Raw genomic sequence first — 22334 nt, forward strand, 5'->3', positions numbered from 1 at the left:
GGGTTAGGGTTAGACCGGTAGGGTTAAGGTCAGGGTTCACAGTTAGACAGCTGGTACATCAGCCCCTTCAGACTGGCTGGCAGGTAGCTGGTGTACAGGTAGTGGTAATATCTACAGGTAAAGACAGGTACAGGTAGGGTTAGGGTTAGACCGGTAGGGTTAAGGTCAGGGTTCACAGTTAGACAGCTGGTACATCAGCCCCTTCAGACTGGCCGGCAGGTAGCTGGTGTACAGGTAGTGGTAATATCTACAGGTAGTGGTAATATCTACAGGTAGTGGTAATATCTCCAGGTAGTGGTAATATCTACAGGTAGTGGTAATATCTCCAGGTAGTGGTAATATCTCCAGGTAGTGGTAATATCTACAGGTAGTGGTAATATCTCCAGGTAGTGGTAATATCTACAGGTAGTGGTAATATCTCCAGGTAGTGGTAATATCTACAGGTAGTGGTAATATCTACAGGTAGTGGTAATATCTACAGGTAGTGGTAATATCTCCAGGTTGTGGTAATATCTACAGGTAGTGGTAATATCTACAGGTAGTGGTAATATCTCCAGGTAGTGGTAATATCTCCAGGTAGTGGTAATATCTACAGGTAGTGGTAATATCTACAGGTAGTGGTAATATCTACAGGTAGTGGTAATATCTCCAGGTTGTGGTAATATCTACAGGTAGTGGTAATATCTACAGGTAGTGGTAATATCTACAGGTAGTGGTAATATCTACAGGTAGTGGTAATATCTCCAGGTTGTGGTAATATCTACAGGTAGTGGTAATATCTACAGGTAGTGGTAATATCTACAGGTAGTGGTAATATCTACAGGTAGTGGTAATATCTCCAGGTAGTGGTAATATCTACAGGTAGTGGTAATATCTACAGGTTGTGGTAATATCTCCAGGTTGTGGTAATATCTACAGGTAGTGGTAATATCTACAGGTAGTGATAATATCTACAGGTAAAGACAGGTAGTGGTAATATCTACAGGTAGTGGTAATATCTCCAGGTAGTGGTAATATCTCCAGGTAGTGGTAATATCTACAGGTAGTGGTAATATCTACAGGTAGTGGTAATATCTACAGGTAGTGGTAATATCTACAGGTAGTGGTAATATCTCCAGGTTGTGGTAATATCTACAGGTAGTGGTAATATCTACAGGTAGTGGTAATATCTACAGGTAAAGACAGGTAGTGGTAATATCTACAGGTAGTGGTAATATCTCCAGGTAGTGGTAATATCTACAGGTAGTGGTAATATCTCCAGGTAGTGGTAATATCTACAGGTAGTGGTAATATCTACAGGTAGTGGTAATATCTACAGGTAGTGGTAATATCTCCAGGTTGTGGTAATATCTACAGGTAGTGGTAATATCTACAGGTAGTGGTAATATCTACAGGTAAAGACAGGTAGTGGTAATATCTACAGGTAGTGGTAATATCTACAGGTAGTGGTAATATCTACAGGTAAAGACAGGTAGTGGTAATATCTACAGGTAGTGGTAATATCTACAGGTAAAGACAGGTAGTGGTAATATCTACAGGTAGTGGTAATATCTCCAGGTAGTGGTAATATCTACAGGTAGTGGTAATATCTACAGGTAGTGGTAATATCTACAGGTAGTGGTAATATCTACAGGTAAAGACAGGTAGTGGTAATATCTACAGGTAGTGGTAATATCTACAGGTAGTGGTAATATCTCCAGGTAGTGGTAATATCTACAGGTAAAGACAGATAGTGGTAATATCTACAGGTAGTGGTAATATCTCCAGGTAGTGGTAATATCTACAGGTAAAGACAGGTAGTGGTAATATCTACAGGTAGTGGTAATATCTACAGGTAGTGGTAATATCTACAGGTAGTGGTAATATATCCAGGTAGTGGTAATATCTACAGGTAGTGGTAATATCTACAGGTAGTGGTAATATCTACAGGTAAAGACAGGTAGTGGTAATATCTACAGGTAGTGGTAATATCTCCAGGTAGTGGTAATATCTCCAGGTAGTGGTAATATCTACAGGTAGTGGTAATATCTACAGGTAAAGACAGGTAGTGGTAATATCTACAGGTAGTGGTAATATCTACAGGTAGTGGTAATATCTACAGGTAGTGGTAATATCTACAGGTAAAGACAGGTAGTGGTAATATCTACAGGTAGTGGTAATATCTACAGGTAGTGGTAATATCTCCAGGTAGTGGTAATATCTCCAGGTAGTGGTAATATCTCCAGGTAGTGGTAATATCTACAGGTAGTGGTAATATCTACAGGTAGTGGTAATATCTCCAGGTAGTGGTAATATCTACAGGTAGTGGTAATATCTACAGGTAGTGGTAATATCTACAGGTAAAGACAGGTAGTGGTAATATCTACAGGTAGTGGTAATATCTACAGGTAGTGGTAATATCTCCAGGTAAAGACAGGTAGTGGTAATATCTCCAGGTGGTGGTAATATCTCCAGGTAGTGGTAATATCTACAGGTAGTGGTAATATCTACAGGTAAAGACAGGTAGTGGTAATATCTACAGGTAGTGGTAATATCTCCAGGTAGTGGTAATATCTCCAGGTAGTGGTAATATCTACAGGTAGTGGTAATATCTACAGGTAAAGACAGGTAGTGGTAATATCTCCAGGTAGTGGTAATATATACAGGTAGTGGTAATATCTCCAGGTAGTGGTAATATCTACAGGTAGTGGTAATATCTACAGGTAGTGGTAATATCTCCAGGTAGTGGTAATATCTACAGGTAGTGGTAATATCTCCAGGTAGTGGTAACATCTACAGGTAGTGGTAATATCTCCAGGTAGTGGTAATATCTACAGGTAGTGGTAATATCTACAGGTAGTGGTAATATCTCCAGGTAGTGGTAAAATCTACAGGTAGTGGTAATATCTACAGGTAGTGGTAATATCTACAGGTAGTGGTAATATCTACAGGTAAAGACAGATAGTGGTAATATCTACAGGTAGTGGTAATATCTACAGGTAGTGGTAATATCTACAGGTAGTGGTAATATCTACAGGTAGTGGTAATATCTACAGGTAAAGACAGATAGTGGTAATATCTACAGGTAGTGGTAAAATCTACAGGTAGTGGTAATATCTACAGGTAGTGGTAATATCTACAGGTAGTGGTAATATCTACAGGTAAAGACAGATAGTGGTAATATCTACAGGTAGTGGTAATATCTCCAGGTAGTGGTAATATCTACAGGTAAAGACAGGTAGTGGTAATATCTACAGGTAGTGGTAATATCTACAGGTAGTGGTAATATCTACAGGTAGTGGTAATATCTACAGGTAGTGGTAATATCTACAGGTAAAGACAGGTAGTGGTAATATCTACAGGTAGTGGTAATATCTACAGGTAGTGGTAATATCTCCAGGTAGTGGTAATATCTCCAGGTAGTGGTAATATCTCCAGGTAGTGGTAATATCTACAGGTAGTGGTAATATCTACAGGTAGTGGTAATATCTCCAGGTAGTGGTAATATCTACAGGTAGTGGTAATATCTACAGGTAGTGGTAATATCTACAGGTAAAGACAGGTAGTGGTAATATCTACAGGTAGTGGTAATATCTACAGGTAGTGGTAATATCTCCAGGTAAAGACAGGTAGTGGTAATATCTCCAGGTAGTGGTAATATCTCCAGGTAGTGGTAATATCTACAGGTAGTGGTAATATCTACAGGTAAAGACAGGTAGTGGTAATATCTACAGGTAGTGGTAATATCTCCAGGTAGTGGTAATATCTCCAGGTAGTGGTAATATCTACAGGTAGTGGTAATATCTACAGGTAAAGACAGGTAGTGGTAATATCTCCAGGTAGTGGTAATATCTACAGGTAGTGGTAATATCTCCAGGTAGTGGTAATATCTACAGGTAGTGGTAATATCTACAGGTAGTGGTAATATCTCCAGGTAGTGGTAATATCTACAGGTAGTGGTAATATCTACAGGTAGTGGTAATATCTCCAGGTAGTGGTAAAATCTACAGGTAGTGGTAATATCTACAGGTAGTGGTAATATCTACAGGTAGTGGTAATATCTACAGGTAAAGACAGATAGTGGTAATATCTACAGGTAGTGGTAATATCTACAGGTAGTGGTAATATCTACAGGTAGTGGTAATATCTACAGGTAGTGGTAATATCTACAGGTAAAGATAGATAGTGGTAATATCTACAGGTAGTGGTAAAATCTACAGGTAGTGGTAATATCTACAGGTAGTGGTAATATCTACAGGTAGTGGTAATATCTACAGGTAAAGACAGATAGTGGTAATATCTACAGGTAGTGGTAATATCTCCAGGTAGTGGTAATATCTACAGGTAGTGGTAATATCTACAGGTAGTGGTAATATCTCCAGGTAGTGGTAATATCTCCAGGTAGTGGTAATATCTCCAGGTAAAGACAGGTAGTGGTAATATCTACAGGTAGTGGTAATATCTACAGGTAGTGGTAATATCTACAGGTAGTGGTAATATCTACAGGTAGTGGTAATATCTCCAGGTAGTGGTAATATCTCCAGGTAAAGACAGGTAGTGGTAATATCTACAGGTAGTGGTAATATCTACAGGTAGTGGTAATATCTCCAGGTAGTGGTAATATCTACAGGTAGTGGTAATATCTACAGGTAAAGACAGGTAGTGGTAATATCTACAGGTAGTGGTAATATCTACAGGTAGTGGTAATATCTACAGGTAGTGGTAATATCTACAGGTAGTGGTAATATCTCCAGGTAGTGGTAATATCTACAGGTAGTGGTAATATCTACAGGTAGTGGTAATATCTACAGGTAAAGACAGGTAGTGGTAATATCTCCAGGTAGTGGTAATATCTCCAGGTAGTGGTAATATCTCCAGGTAAAGACAGGTAGTGGTAATATCTCCAGGTAGTGGTAATATCTACAGGTAGTGGTAATATCTACAGGTAGTGGTAATATCTACAGGTAAAGACAGGTAGTGGTAATATCTACAGGTAGTGGTAATATCTCCAGGTAGTGGTAATATCTCCAGGTAGTGGTAATATCTACAGGTAGTGGTAATATCTACAGGTAAAGACAGGTAGTGGTAATATCTCCAGGTAGTGGTAATATCTACAGGTAGTGGTAATATCTCCAGGTAGTGGTAATATCTACAGGTAGTGGTAATATCTACAGGTAGTGGTAATATCTCCAGGTAGTGGTAATATCTACAGGTAGTGGTAATATCTACAGGTAGTGGTAATATCTCCAGGTAGTGGTAAAATCTACAGGTAGTGGTAATATCTACAGGTAGTGGTAATATCTACAGGTAGTGGTAATATCTACAGGTAAAGACAGATAGTGGTAATATCTACAGGTAGTGGTAATATCTACAGGTAGTGGTAATATCTACAGGTAGTGGTAATATCTACAGGTAAAGACAGATAGTGGTAATATCTACAGGTAGTGGTAAAATCTACAGGTAGTGGTAATATCTACAGGTAGTGGTAATATCTACAGGTAGTGGTAATATCTACAGGTAAAGACAGATAGTGGTAATATCTACAGGTAGTGGTAATATCTCCAGGTAGTGGTAATATCTACAGGTAGTGGTAATATCTACAGGTAGTGGTAATATCTCCAGGTAGTGGTAATATCTCCAGGTAGTGGTAATATCTCCAGGTAAAGACAGGTAGTGGTAATATCTACAGGTAGTGGTAATATCTACAGGTAGTGGTAATATCTACAGGTAGTGGTAATATCTACAGGTAGTGGTAATATCTACAGGTAGTGGTAATATCTCCAGGTAGTGGTAATATCTCCAGGTAGTGGTAATATCTACAGGTAGTGGTAATATCTACAGGTAAAGACAGGTAGTGGTAATATCTACAGGTAGTGGTAATATCTACAGGTAGTGGTAATATCTACAGGTAGTGGTAATATCTACAGGTAAAGACAGGTAGTGGTAATATCTACAGGTAGTGGTAATATCTACAGGTAGTGGTAATATCTCCAGGTAGTGGTAATATCTCCAGGTAGTGGTAATATCTCCAGGTAGTGGTAATATCTACAGGTAGTGGTAATATCTACAGGTAGTGGTAATATCTCCAGGTAGTGGTAATATCTACAGGTAGTGGTAATATCTACAGGTAGTGGTAATATCTACAGGTAAAGACAGGTAGTGGTAATATCTACAGGTAGTGGTAATATCTACAGGTAGTGGTAATATCTCCAGGTAAAGACAGGTAGTGGTAATATCTCCAGGTAGTGGTAATATCTCCAGGTAGTGGTAATATCTACAGGTAGTGGTAATATCTACAGGTAAAGACAGGTAGTGGTAATATCTACAGGTAGTGGTAATATCTCCAGGTAGTGGTAATATCTCCAGGTAGTGGTAATATCTACAGGTAGTGGTAATATCTACAGGTAAAGACAGGTAGTGGTAATATCTCCAGGTAGTGGTAATATATACAGGTAGTGGTAATATCTCCAGGTAGTGGTAATATCTACAGGTAGTGGTAATATCTACAGGTAGTGGTAATATCTCCAGGTAGTGGTAATATCTACAGGTAGTGGTAATATCTCCAGGTAGTGGTAACATCTACAGGTAGTGGTAATATCTCCAGGTAGTGGTAATATCTACAGGTAGTGGTAATATCTACAGGTAGTGGTAATATCTCCAGGTAGTGGTAAAATCTACAGGTAGTGGTAATATCTACAGGTAGTGGTAATATCTACAGGTAGTGGTAATATCTACAGGTAAAGACAGATAGTGGTAATATCTACAGGTAGTGGTAATATCTACAGGTAGTGGTAATATCTACAGGTAGTGGTAATATCTACAGGTAGTGGTAATATCTACAGGTAAAGACAGATAGTGGTAATATCTACAGGTAGTGGTAAAATCTACAGGTAGTGGTAATATCTACAGGTAGTGGTAATATCTACAGGTAGTGGTAATATCTACAGGTAAAGACAGATAGTGGTAATATCTACAGGTAGTGGTAATATCTCCAGGTAGTGGTAATATCTACAGGTAAAGACAGGTAGTGGTAATATCTACAGGTAGTGGTAATATCTACAGGTAGTGGTAATATCTACAGGTAGTGGTAATATCTACAGGTAGTGGTAATATCTACAGGTAAAGACAGGTAGTGGTAATATCTACAGGTAGTGGTAATATCTACAGGTAGTGGTAATATCTCCAGGTAGTGGTAATATCTCCAGGTAGTGGTAATATCTCCAGGTAGTGGTAATATCTACAGGTAGTGGTAATATCTACAGGTAGTGGTAATATCTCCAGGTAGTGGTAATATCTACAGGTAGTGGTAATATCTACAGGTAGTGGTAATATCTACAGGTAGTGGTAATATCTACAGGTAGTGGTAATATCTCCAGGTAGTGGTAATATCTCCAGGTAAAGACAGGTAGTGGTAATATCTACAGGTAGTGGTAATATCTACAGGTAGTGGTAATATCTACAGGTAGTGGTAATATCTACAGGTAAAGACAGATAGTGGTAATATCTACAGGTAGTGGTAATATCTCCAGGTAGTGGTAATATCTACAGGTAGTGGTAATATCTACAGGTAGTGGTAATATCTACAGGTAGTGGTAATATCTCCAGGTAGTGGTAATATCTACAGGTAGTGGTAATATCTACAGGTAGTGGTAATATCTACAGGTAAAGACAGGTAGTGGTAATATCTACAGGTAGTGGTAATATCTCCAGGTAGTGGTAATATCTCCAGGTAGTGGTAATATCTCCAGGTAGTGGTAATATCTACAGGTAAAGACAGGTAGTGGTAATATCTACAGGTAGTGGTAATATCTACAGGTAGTGGTAATATCTCCAGGTAGTGGTAATATCTACAGGTAGTGGTAATATCTACAGGTAAAGACAGGTAGTGGTAATATCTACAGGTAGTGGTAATATCTACAGGTAGTGGTAATATCTACAGGTAGTGGTAATATCTACAGGTAGTGGTAATATCTCCAGGTAGTGGTAATATCTACAGGTAGTGGTAATATCTACAGGTAGTGGTAATATCTACAGGTAAAGACAGGTAGTGGTAATATCTCCAGGTAGTGGTAATATCTCCAGGTAGTGGTAATATCTCCAGGTAAAGACAGGTAGTGGTAATATCTCCAGGTAGTGGTAATATCTCCAGGTAGTGGTAATATCTACAGGTAGTGGTAATATCTACAGGTAAAGACAGGTAGTGGTAATATCTACAGGTAGTGGTAATATCTCCAGGTAGTGGTAATATCTCCAGGTAGTGGTAATATCTACAGGTAGTGGTAATATCTACAGGTAAAGACAGGTAGTGGTAATATCTCCAGGTAGTGGTAATATCTACAGGTAGTGGTAATATCTCCAGGTAGTGGTAATATCTACAGGTAGTGGTAATATCTACAGGTAGTGGTAATATCTCCAGGTAGTGGTAATATCTACAGGTAGTGGTAATATCTACAGGTAGTGGTAATATCTCCAGGTAGTGGTAAAATCTACAGGTAGTGGTAATATCTACAGGTAGTGGTAATATCTACAGGTAGTGGTAATATCTACAGGTAAAGACAGATAGTGGTAATATCTACAGGTAGTGGTAATATCTACAGGTAGTGGTAATATCTACAGGTAAAGACAGATAGTGGTAATATCTACAGGTAGTGGTAAAATCTACAGGTAGTGGTAATATCTACAGGTAGTGGTAATATCTACAGGTAGTGGTAATATCTACAGGTAAAGACAGATAGTGGTAATATCTACAGGTAGTGGTAATATCTCCAGGTAGTGGTAATATCTACAGGTAGTGGTAATATCTACAGGTAGTGGTAATATCTCCAGGTAGTGGTAATATCTCCAGGTAGTGGTAATATCTCCAGGTAAAGACAGGTAGTGGTAATATCTACAGGTAGTGGTAATATCTACAGGTAGTGGTAATATCTACAGGTAGTGGTAATATCTACAGGTAGTGGTAATATCTACAGGTAGTGGTAATATCTCCAGGTAGTGGTAATATCTCCAGGTAGTGGTAATATCTACAGGTAGTGGTAATATCTACAGGTAAAGACAGGTAGTGGTAATATCTACAGGTAGTGGTAATATCTACAGGTAGTGGTAATATCTACAGGTAGTGGTAATATCTACAGGTAAAGACAGGTAGTGGTAATATCTACAGGTAGTGGTAATATCTACAGGTAGTGGTAATATCTCCAGGTAGTGGTAATATCTCCAGGTAGTGGTAATATCTCCAGGTAGTGGTAATATCTACAGGTAGTGGTAATATCTACAGGTAGTGGTAATATCTCCAGGTAGTGGTAATATCTACAGGTAGTGGTAATATCTACAGGTAGTGGTAATATCTACAGGTAAAGACAGGTAGTGGTAATATCTACAGGTAGTGGTAATATCTACAGGTAGTGGTAATATCTCCAGGTAAAGACAGGTAGTGGTAATATCTCCAGGTAGTGGTAATATCTCCAGGTAGTGGTAATATCTACAGGTAGTGGTAATATCTACAGGTAAAGACAGGTAGTGGTAATATCTACAGGTAGTGGTAATATCTCCAGGTAGTGGTAATATCTCCAGGTAGTGGTAATATCTACAGGTAGTGGTAATATCTACAGGTAAAGACAGGTAGTGGTAATATCTCCAGGTAGTGGTAATATATACAGGTAGTGGTAATATCTCCAGGTAGTGGTAATATCTACAGGTAGTGGTAATATCTACAGGTAGTGGTAATATCTCCAGGTAGTGGTAATATCTACAGGTAGTGGTAATATCTCCAGGTAGTGGTAACATCTACAGGTAGTGGTAATATCTCCAGGTAGTGGTAATATCTACAGGTAGTGGTAATATCTACAGGTAGTGGTAATATCTCCAGGTAGTGGTAAAATCTACAGGTAGTGGTAATATCTACAGGTAGTGGTAATATCTACAGGTAGTGGTAATATCTACAGGTAAAGACAGATAGTGGTAATATCTACAGGTAGTGGTAATATCTACAGGTAGTGGTAATATCTACAGGTAGTGGTAATATCTACAGGTAGTGGTAATATCTACAGGTAAAGACAGATAGTGGTAATATCTACAGGTAGTGGTAAAATCTACAGGTAGTGGTAATATCTACAGGTAGTGGTAATATCTACAGGTAGTGGTAATATCTACAGGTAAAGACAGATAGTGGTAATATCTACAGGTAGTGGTAATATCTCCAGGTAGTGGTAATATCTACAGGTAAAGACAGGTAGTGGTAATATCTACAGGTAGTGGTAATATCTACAGGTAGTGGTAATATCTACAGGTAGTGGTAATATCTACAGGTAGTGGTAATATCTACAGGTAAAGACAGGTAGTGGTAATATCTACAGGTAGTGGTAATATCTACAGGTAGTGGTAATATCTCCAGGTAGTGGTAATATCTCCAGGTAGTGGTAATATCTCCAGGTAGTGGTAATATCTACAGGTAGTGGTAATATCTACAGGTAGTGGTAATATCTCCAGGTAGTGGTAATATCTACAGGTAGTGGTAATATCTACAGGTAGTGGTAATATCTACAGGTAAAGACAGGTAGTGGTAATATCTACAGGTAGTGGTAATATCTACAGGTAGTGGTAATATCTCCAGGTAAAGACAGGTAGTGGTAATATCTCCAGGTAGTGGTAATATCTCCAGGTAGTGGTAATATCTACAGGTAGTGGTAATATCTACAGGTAAAGACAGGTAGTGGTAATATCTACAGGTAGTGGTAATATCTCCAGGTAGTGGTAATATCTCCAGGTAGTGGTAATATCTACAGGTAGTGGTAATATCTACAGGTAAAGACAGGTAGTGGTAATATCTCCAGGTAGTGGTAATATCTACAGGTAGTGGTAATATCTCCAGGTAGTGGTAATATCTACAGGTAGTGGTAATATCTACAGGTAGTGGTAATATCTCCAGGTAGTGGTAATATCTACAGGTAGTGGTAATATCTCCAGGTAGTGGTAACATCTACAGGTAGTGGTAATATCTCCAGGTAGTGGTAATATCTACAGGTAGTGGTAATATCTACAGGTAGTGGTAATATCTCCAGGTAGTGGTAAAATCTACAGGTAGTGGTAATATCTACAGGTAGTGGTAATATCTACAGGTAGTGGTAATATCTACAGGTAAAGACAGATAGTGGTAATATCTACAGGTAGTGGTAATATCTACAGGTAGTGGTAATATCTACAGGTAGTGGTAATATCTACAGGTAGTGGTAATATCTACAGGTAAAGATAGATAGTGGTAATATCTACAGGTAGTGGTAAAATCTACAGGTAGTGGTAATATCTACAGGTAGTGGTAATATCTACAGGTAGTGGTAATATCTACAGGTAAAGACAGATAGTGGTAATATCTACAGGTAGTGGTAATATCTCCAGGTAGTGGTAATATCTACAGGTAGTGGTAATATCTACAGGTAGTGGTAATATCTCCAGGTAGTGGTAATATCTCCAGGTAGTGGTAATATCTCCAGGTAAAGACAGGTAGTGGTAATATCTACAGGTAGTGGTAATATCTACAAGTAGTGGTAATATCTACAGGTAGTGGTAATATCTACAGGTAGTGGTAATATCTCCAGGTAGTGGTAATATCTCCAGGTAAAGACAGGTAGTGGTAATATCTACAGGTAGTGGTAATATCTACAGGTAGTGGTAATATCTACAGGTAAAGACAGATAGTGGTAATATCTACAGGTAGTGGTAATATCTCCAGGTAGTGGTAATATCTACAGGTAGTGGTAATATCTACAGGTAGTGGTAATATCTACAGGTAGTGGTAATATCTCCAGGTAGTGGTAATATCTACAGGTAGTGGTAATATCTACAGGTAGTGGTAATATCTACAGGTAAAGACAGGTAGTGGTAATATCTACAGGTAGTGGTAATATCTCCAGGTAGTGGTAATATCTCCAGGTAGTGGTAATATCTCCAGGTAGTGGTAATATCTACAGGTAAAGACAGGTAGTGGTAATATCTACAGGTAGTGGTAATATCTACAGGTAGTGGTAATATCTCCAGGTAGTGGTAATATCTACAGGTAGTGGTAATATCTACAGGTAAAGACAGGTAGTGGTAATATCTACAGGTAGTGGTAATATCTACAGGTAGTGGTAATATCTACAGGTAGTGGTAATATCTACAGGTAGTGGTAATATCTCCAGGTAGTGGTAATATCTACAGGTAGTGGTAATATCTACAGGTAGTGGTAATATCTACAGGTAAAGACAGGTAGTGGTAATATCTCCAGGTAGTGGTAATATCTCCAGGTAGTGGTAATATCTCCAGGTAAAGACAGGTAGTGGTAATATCTCCAGGTAGTGGTAATATCTCCAGGTAGTGGTAATATCTACAGGTAGTGGTAATATCTACAGGTAAAGACAGGTAGTGGTAATATCTACAGGTAGTGGTAATATCTCCAGGTAGTGGTAATATCTCCAGGTAGTGGTAATATCTACAGGTAGTGGTAATATCTACAGGTAAAGACAGGTAGTGGTAATATCTCCAGGTAGTGGTAATATCTACAGGTAGTGGTAATATCTCCAGGTAGTGGTAATATCTACAGGTAGTGGTAATATCTACAGGTAGTGGTAATATCTCCAGGTAGTGGTAATATCTACAGGTAGTGGTAATATCTCCAGGTAGTGGTAACATCTACAGGTAGTGGTAATATCTCCAGGTAGTGGTAATATCTACAGGTAGTGGTAATATCTACAGGTAGTGGTAATATCTCCAGGTAGTGGTAAAATCTACAGGTAGTGGTAATATCTACAGGTAGTGGTAATATCTACAGGTAGTGGTAATATCTACAGGTAAAGACAGATAGTGGTAATATCTACAGGTAGTGGTAATATCTACAGGTAGTGGTAATATCTACAGGTAGTGGTAATATCTACAGGTAAAGACAGATAGTGGTAATATCTACAGGTAGTGGTAAAATCTACAGGTAGTGGTAATATCTACAGGTAGTGGTAATATCTACAGGTAGTGGTAATATCTACAGGTAAAGACAGATAGTGGTAATATCTACAGGTAGTGGTAATATCTCCAGGTAGTGGTAATATCTACAGGTAGTGGTAATATCTACAGGTAGTGGTAATATCTCCAGGTAGTGGTAATATCTCCAGGTAGTGGTAATATCTCCAGGTAAAGACAGGTAGTGGTAATATCTACAGGTAGTGGTAATATCTACAGGTAGTGGTAATATCTACAGGTAGTGGTAATATCTACAGGTAGTGGTAATATCTACAGGTAGTGGTAATATCTCCAGGTAGTGGTAATATCTCCAGGTAAAGACAGGTAGTGGTAATATCTACAGGTAGTGGTAATATCTACAGGTAGTGGTAATATCTACAGGTAGTGGTAATATCTCCAGGTAAAGACAGGTAGTGGTAATATCTACAGGTAGTGGTAATATCTCCAGGTAGTGGTAAAATATACAGGTAGTGGTAATATCTACAGGTAGTGGTAATATCTCCAGGTAGTGGTAAAATCTACAGGTAGTGGTAATATCTACAGGTAGTGGTAATATCTACAGGTAGTGGTAATATCTACAGGTAAAGACAGATAGTGGTAATATCTACAGGTAGTGGTAATATCTACAGGTAGTGGTAATATCTACAGGTAGTGGTAATATATACAGGTAGTGGTAATATCTCCAGGTAGTGGTAAAATCTACAGGTAGTGGTAATATCTACAGGTAGTGGTAATATCTCCAGGTAGTGGTAAAATCTACAGGTAGTGGTAATATCTACAGCTAGTGGTAATATCTACAGGTAGTGGTAATATCTACAGGTAAAGACAGATAGTGGTAATATCTACAGGTAGTGGTAATATCTACAGGTAGTGGTAATATCTACAGGTAGTGGTAATATCTACAGGTAGTGGTAATATCTACAGGTAGTGGTAATATCTACAGGTAGTGGTAATATCTCCAGGTAGTGGTAATATCTCCAGGTAAAGACAGGTAGTGGTAATATCTACAGGTAGTGGTAATATCTACAGGTAGTGGTAATATCTACAGGTAGTGGTAATATCTCCAGGTAAAGACAGGTAGTGGTAATATCTACAGGTAGTGGTAATATCTCCAGGTAGTGGTAAAATATACAGGTAGTGGTAATATCTACAGGTAGTGGTAATATCTCCAGGTAGTGGTAAAATCTACAGGTAGTGGTAATATCTACAGGTAGTGGTAATATCTACAGGTAGTGGTAATATCTACAGGTAAAGACAGATAGTGGTAATATCTACAGGTAGTGGTAATATCTACAGGTAGTGGTAATATCTACAGGTAGTGGTAATATATACAGGTAGTGGTAATATCTCCAGGTAGTGGTAAAATCTACAGGTAGTGGTAATATCTACAGGTAGTGGTAATATCTCCAGGTAGTGGTAAAATCTACAGGTAGTGGTAATATCTACAGCTAGTGGTAATATCTACAGGTAGTGGTAATATCTACAGGTAAAGACAGATAGTGGTAATATCTACAGGTAGTGGTAATATCTACAGGTAGTGGTAATATCTACAGGTAGTGGTAATATCTACAGGTAGTGGTAATATCTCCAGGTAGTGGTAATATCTACAGGTAGTGGTAATATCTCCAGGTAGTGGTAATATCTCCAGGTAGTGGTAATATCTACAGGTAGTGGTAATATCTCCAGGTAAAGACAGGTAGTGGTAATATCTACAGGTAGTGGTAATATCTACAGGTAGTGGTAATATCTACAGGTAGTGGTAATATCTACAGGTAGTGGTAATATCTACAGGTAGTGGTAATATCTCCAGGTAGTGGTAATATCTACAGGTAAAGACAGGTAGTGGTAATATCTACAGGTAAAGACAGGTAGTGGTAATATCTACAGGTAGTGGTAATATCTACAGGTAGTGATAATATCTACAGGTAAAGACAGGTAGTGGTAATATCTCCAGGTAGTGGTAATATCTCCAGGTAGTGGTAATATCTCCAGGTAGTGGTAATATCTCCAGGTAAAGACAGGTAGTGGTAATATCTACAGGTAGTGGTAATATCTCCAGGTAGTGGTAATATCTACAGGTAGTGGTAATATCTACAGGTAGTGGTAATATCTACAGGTAGTGGTAATATCTACAGGTAAAGACAGATAGTGGTAATATCTACAGGTAGTGGTAAAATCTACAGGTAGTGGTAATATCTACAGGTAGTGGTAATATCTACAGGTAGTGGTAATATCTACAGGTAAAGACAGATAGTGGTAATATCTACAGGTAGTGGTAATATCTCCAGGTAGTGGTAATATCTACAGGTAGTGGTAATATCTCCAGGTAGTGGTAATATCTCCAGGTAGTGGTAATATCTCCAGGTAGTGGTAATATCTCCAGGTAAAGACAGGTAGTGGTAATATCTACAGGTAGTGGTAATATCTACAGGTAGTGGTAATATCTACAGGTAGTGGTAATATCTACAGGTAGTGGTAATATCTCCAGGTAGTGGTAATATCTCCAGGTAAAGACAGGTAGTGGTAATATCTACAGGTAGTGGTAATATCTACAGGTAGTGGTAATATCTACAGGTAGTGGTAATATCTCCAGGTAAAGACAGGTAGTGGTAATATCTACAGGTAAAGACAGGTAGTGGTAATATCTACAGGTAGTGGTAATATCTCCAGGTAGTGGTAAAATCTACAGGTAGTGGTAATATCTACAGGTAGTGGTAATATCTCCAGGTAGTGGTAAAATCTACAGGTAGTGGTAATATCTACAGGTAGTGGTAATATCTACAGGTAGTGGTAATATCTACAGGTAAAGACAGATAGTGGTAATATCTACAGGTAGTGGTAATATCTACAGGTAGTGGTAATATCTACAGGTAGTGGTAATATCTACAGGTAGTGGTAATATCTCCAGGTAGTGGTAATATCTCCAGGTAGTGGTAATATCTACAGGTAGTGGTAATATCTACAGGTAGTGGTAATATCTCCAGGTAAAGACAGGTAGTGGTAATATCTACAGGTAGTGGTAATATCTACAGGTAGTGGTAATATCTACAGGTAGTGGTAATATCTACAGGTAGTGGTAATATCTCCAGGTAGTGGTAATATCTACAGGTAGTGGTAATATCTCCAGGTAGTGGTAATATCTACAGGTAAAGACAGGTAGTGGTAATATCTACAGGTAAAGACAGGTAGTGGTAATATCTACAGGTAGTGGTAATATCTACAGGTAGTGATAATATCTACAGGTAAAGACAGGTAGTGGTAATATCTACAGGTAGTGGTAATATCTCCAGGTAGTGGTAATATCTCCAGGTAGTGGTAATATCTACAGGTAGTGGTAATATCTCCAGGTAGTGGTAATATCTACAGGTAGTGGTAATATCTCCAGGTAGTGGTAATATCTACAGGTAGTGGTAATATCTACAGGTAGTGGTAATATCTCCAGGTAGTGGTAATATCTACAGGTAGTGGTAATATCTACAGGTAGTGGTAATATCTACAGGTAAAGACAGGTAGTGGTAATATCTCCAGGTAGTGGTAATATCTCCAGGTAGTGGTAATATCTACAGGTAGTGGTAATATCTACAGGTAGTGGTAATATCTACAGGTAAAGACAGGTAGTGGTAATATCTACAGGTAGTGGTAATATCTACAGGTAGTGGTAATATCTCCAGGTAGTGGTAATATCTACAGGTAGTGGTAATATCTCCAGGTAGTGGTAATATCTCCAGGTAGTGGTAATATCTACAGGTAGTGGTAATATCTACAGGTAAAGACAGGTAGTGGTAATATCTACAGGTAGTGGTAATATCTACAGGTAGTGGTAATATCTACAGGTAGTGGTAATATCTCCAGGTAGTGGTAATATCTACAGGTAGTGGTAATATCTACAGGTAGTGGTAATATCTCCAGGTAGTGGTAATATCTACAGGTAGTGGTAATATCTACAGGTAAAGACAGGTAGTGGTAATATCTACAGGTAGTGGTAATATCTACAGGTAGTGGTAATATCTACAGGTAGTGGTAATATCTCCAGGTAGTGGTAATATCTACAGGTAGTGGTAATATCTACAGGTAGTGGTAATATCTACAGGTAAAGACAGGTAGTGGTAATATCTACAGGTAGTGGTAATATCTACAGGTAGTGGTAATATCTACAGGTAGTGATAATATCTACAGGTAGTGGTAATATCTCCAGGTAGTGGTAATATCTACAGGTAGTGGTAATATCTACAGGTAGTGGTAATATCTACAGGTAGTGGTAATATCTCCAGGTAAAGACAGGTTGTGGTAATATCTACAGGTAGTGGTAATATCTACAGGTAGTGGTAATATCTACAGGTAGTGGTAATATCTCCAGGTAAAGACAGGTAGTGGTAATATCTACAGGTAGTGGTAATATCTACAGGTAAAGACAGGTAGTGGTAATATCTACAGGTAGTGGTAATATCTACAGGTAGTGGTAATATCTACAGGTAAAGACAGGTAGTGGTAATATCTACAGGTAGTGGTAATATCTACAGGTAGTGGTAATATCTCCAGGTAGTGGTAATATCTCCAGGTAAAGACAGGTAGTGGTAATATCTACAGGTAAAGACAGGTAGTGGTAATATCTCCAGGTAGTGGTAATATCTACAGGTAGTGGTAATATCTACAGGTAGTGGTAATATCTCCAGGTAGTGGTAATATCTCCAGGTAGTGGTAATATCTACAGGTAGTGGTAATATCTACAGGTAGTGGTAATATCTCCAGGTAGTGGTAATATCTCCAGGTAGTGGTAATATCTACAGGTACTGGTAATATCTCCAGGTAGTGGTAATATCTACAGGTAGTGGTAATATCTCCAGGTAGTGGTAACATCTACAGGTAAAGACAGGTAACATCAGTTGGAGTTAGGATTAGACAGACTGGCCGGCAGGTAGCTGGTGTTCAGGTAGTGGTAATATCTGGAGGACAGGTAACATTAGTTGGAGTTAGACTTCAGTCAGCTCCCCTATAGCTGTTTTGATATGAAACAGTCAAAGTTGCGGCTCAACGGTAGTCGACCCTACTCCTGGAGAGCTAACTAACCCTTTGTTTCAGCCCTAATCTAACACAACTGATTCTATTAATCACTGGCTAAGGGCTGGAGCAAAAGCCTGGACATCTAGTAGGTCTCCAGGAGAAGGCTTGGTCTGTAGCGTCGTGCCTGCCTTCTCACCTGTGGTATATAGCAGCTCCTGTCAGGACCATAGAGTAGTCGTTGGTCCACTTGGAGGTGTAACCCCACCTCTCCTTGTTGCTGTCCCAGAAATGACTCCTGGCCGGGTATCCCACAATCCTCTCTGGGAAACTCTGCCACACTGTGAAAGCAAAGTCCACCTGCAAAAAAGGGAGAGAGTGGCAACACTGAGCACCTAAAGCTCGTAACGCAACTCCAGTATAACACGAAATCCTCCCGTTCAGCTTCAGCTCACCTGTTGTAACAGTGCATCAGCATATAGATGAAGTTGACCGTTTTTTTTCATAGCTTTGCCCATGTCATTTATAGAAATGGTGAACAGAACTGGGCCTAAAATAGAACCTTGTGGTACCCCTTTAGTTTACATACGGTAGTAATAAACTACTGGCAGTATCTCACCTCAGTAGTAGAGAGAACGGTATCCTCGTCCAGACTCAGAACGGCGTCTGTTGGTATGGCGTCATAGGGCAGGAAACGACTGCTCATCACCTGAAGACACGGCAACAAACAGTAGGGCTCGTCACTGCAACAATCAATACAAATGACTAGATATCTTAGAACAATCAATACAAATGACTAGATATCTTAGAACAATCAATACAAATGACTAGATATCTTAGAACAATCAATACAAATGACTAGATATCTTAGAACAATCAATACAAATGACTAGATATCTTAGAACAATCAATACAAATGACTAGATATCCTAGAACAATCAATTCAAATGACTAGATATATTAGAACAATCAATATAAATGACTAGATATCTTAGAACAATCAATACAAATGACTAGATATCCTAGAACAATCAATTCAAATGACTAGATATCTTAGAACAATCAATATAAATCACTAGATATCATTAGAACAATCAATTCAAATGACTAGATATCTTAGAACAATCAATATAAATCACTAGATATCATTAGAACAATCAATTCAAATGACTAGATATCTTAGAACAATCAATATAAATGACTAGATATCTTAGAACAATCAATACAAATGACTAGATATCTTAGAACAATCAATATAAATGACTAGATATCTTAGAACAATCAATACAAATGACTAGATATCTTAGAACAATCAATACAAATGACTAGATATCTTAGAACAATCAATATAAATGACTAGATATCTTAGAACAATCAATTCAAATGACTAGATATCTTAGAACAATCAATATAAATCACTAGATATCATTAGAACAATCAATTCAAATGACTAGATATCTTAGAACAATCAATATAAATGACTAGATATCTTAGAACAATCAATACAAATGACTAGATATCTTAGAACAATCAATACAAATGACTAGATATCATTAGAACAATCAATTCAAATGACTAGATATCTTAGAACAATCAATACAAATGACTAGATATCTTAGAACAATCAATACAAATGACTAGATATCTTAGAACAATCAATACAAATGACTAGATATCTTTGAACAATCAATACAAATGACTAGATATCCTAGAACAATCAATTCAAATGACTAGATATCTTAGAACAATCAATACAAATGACTAGATATCTTAGAACAATCAATACAAATGACTAGATATCTTAGAACAATCAATACAAATGACTAGATATCTTAGAACAATCAATACAAATGACTAGATATCTTAGAACAATCAATACAAATGACTAGATATCTTAGAACAATCAATTCAAATGACTAGATATCATTAGAACAATCAATATAAATGACTAGATATCTTAGAACAATCAATATAAATGACTAGATATCTTAGAACAATCAATACAAATGACTAGATATCCTAGAACAATCAATTCAAATGACTAGATATCTTAGAACAATCAATACAAATGACTAGATATCTTAGAACAATCAATATAAATCACTAGATATCATTAGAATATCTAGGGCTGTATTTAGACTTGTCTCTGTATCCATAAAGCATATTGATGTATGTGAAGCTATAGGAGAAGAGAACTCACCTTGCTCTCCCCCTCTATGACCAGGACAGGTACAGAGGACTCACCTTGCTCTCCCCCTCTATGACCAGGACAGGTACAGAGGACTCACCTTGTTCTCCCCCTCTATGACCAGGACAGGTACAGAGGACTCACCTTGTTCTCCCCCTCTATGACCAGGACAGGTACAGAGGACTCACCTTGCTCTCCCCCTCTATGACCAGGACAGGTACAGAGGACTCACCTTGTTCTCCCCCCTCTATGACCAGGACAGGTACAGAGGACTCACCTTGTTCTCCCCCTCTATGACCAGGACAGGTACAGAGGACTCACCTTGTTCTCCCCCTCTATGACCAGGACAGGTACAGAGGACTCACCTTGTTCTCCCCCTCTATGACCAGGACAGGTACAGAGGACTCACCTTGTTCTCCCCCTCTATGACCAGGACAGGTACAGAGGACTCACCTTGTTCTCCCCCTCTATGACCAGGACAGGTATAGAGGACTCACCTTGCTCTCCCCCTCTATGACCAGGACAGGTACAGAGGACTCACCTGGCTCTCCCCCTCTATGACCAGGACAGGTACAGAGGACTCACCTTGTTCTCCCCCCTCTATGACCAGGACAGGTACAGAGGACTCACCTTGTTCTCCCCCTCTATGACCAGGACAGGTACAGAGGACTCACCTTGCTCTCCCCCTCTATGACCAGGACAGGTACAGAGGACTCACCTTGCTCTCCCCCCTCTATGACCAGGACAGGTACAGAGGACTCACCTTGTTCTCCCCCCTCTATGACCAGGACAGGTACAGAGGACTCACCTTGTTCTCCCCCTCTATGACCAGGACAGGTACAGAGGACTCACCTTGCTCTCCCCCTCTATGACCAGGACAGGTACAGAGGACTCACCTTGTTCTCCCCCTCTATGACCAGGACAGGTACAGAGGACTCACCTTGTTCTCCCCCTCTATGACCAGGACAGGTACAGAGGACTCACCTTGTTCTCCCCCTCTATGACCAGGACAGGTACAGAGGACTCACCTTGTTCTCCCCCCCTCTATGACCAGGACAGGTACAGAGGACTCACCTTGCTCTCCCCCTCTATGACCAGGACAGGTACAGAGGACTCACCTTGCTCTCCCCCTCTATGACCAGGACAGGTACAGAGGACTCACCTTGTTCTCCCCCTCTATGACCAGGACAGGTACAGAGGTGGCAGGCCAGCGGTGTTTGGCCGGAAGGGGCTTGTCACAGTTCCATAGGATTATCACCTGGAAAAATATGACGTACATTTAAAACATGAAATGATGTCTTCCTTTGGATAGCTTATATCACAACCAAAAGCTACTATATGAATTATGATTACCTGATATAAAAGCACACATTCATGTAACATTGATAAAGAAATCTATATTGTGACAACATGAAATGTGCAACGTAGAGATATATAAGTATATATCTAACTCAAAATTATATTTCTGGGTTGATTCTATGACTCATGCCAACCTCATACAGCACGGTGCTAGCTGTTACCTAGGCAAAGTACTGAGACTTGGCGACCGCCACCAGGAGCAAAAACATCTACATTCTACAAGGTTCTTGTTGCAGAAGGAGTTCTATTTCTGGGTTGATTCTATGACTCATGCTAACCACATACGGGCATGCGGTGCTAGGAGTGACCTGGGCGCGCACACAGTACTGGCATTGTGGTGCTGTGAGCTAGATAGCCTAGCGGGCCACAGTGTTGAGATGTGGTGCTGTGATCTAGATAGCCCAGCTGGCCACAGTGTTGAGATGTGGTGCTGTGAGCTAGATAGCCTAGCGGGCCACAGTGTTGAGATGTGGTGCTGTGAGCTAGATAGCCTAGCGGGCCACAGTGTTGAGATGTGGTGCTGTGAGCTAGATAGCCTAGCGGGCCACAGTGTTGAGATGTGGTGCTGTGAGCTAGATAGCCTAGCTGGCCACAGTGTTGAGATGTGGTGCTGTGAGCTAGATAGCCTAGCGGGCCACAGTGTTGAGATGTGGTGCTGTGAGCTAGATAGCCTAGCGGGCCACAGTGTTGAGATGTGGTGCTGTGAGCTAGATAGCCTAGCGGGCCACAGTGTTGAGATGTGGTGCTGTGAGCTAGATAGCCTAGCGGGCCACAGTGTTGAGATGTGGTGCTGTGAGCTAGATAGCCTAGCGGGCCACAGTGTTGA

General features: G+C 39.3%; 1 protein-coding gene across 1 annotated transcript in view; it reads right to left on the reverse strand.

Annotated features, from left to right (window-relative positions):
- Positions 1-17842: 17842 nt before the first annotated feature.
- Positions 17843-22334, reverse strand: part of LOC121542569 (exostosin-1b-like) — a 91615-nt gene continuing 87123 nt past the window's right edge. Inside the window, exons 7-10 of the mRNA XM_045217323.1 lie at positions 21312-21407; positions 18581-18670; positions 18161-18321; positions 17843-17906 (exon numbers count right to left, since the gene is read on the reverse strand). Of these exons, the coding sequence (XP_045073258.1) occupies positions 17843-17906; positions 18161-18321; positions 18581-18670; positions 21312-21407 (411 nt within the window). The remainder of the gene's footprint in view (positions 17907-18160; positions 18322-18580; positions 18671-21311; positions 21408-22334) is intronic.

Source organism: Coregonus clupeaformis, unplaced genomic scaffold (assembly GCF_020615455.1).
Source record: "Coregonus clupeaformis isolate EN_2021a unplaced genomic scaffold, ASM2061545v1 scaf1010, whole genome shotgun sequence".
Lineage (NCBI taxonomy): Eukaryota > Metazoa > Chordata > Actinopteri > Salmoniformes > Salmonidae > Coregonus > Coregonus clupeaformis.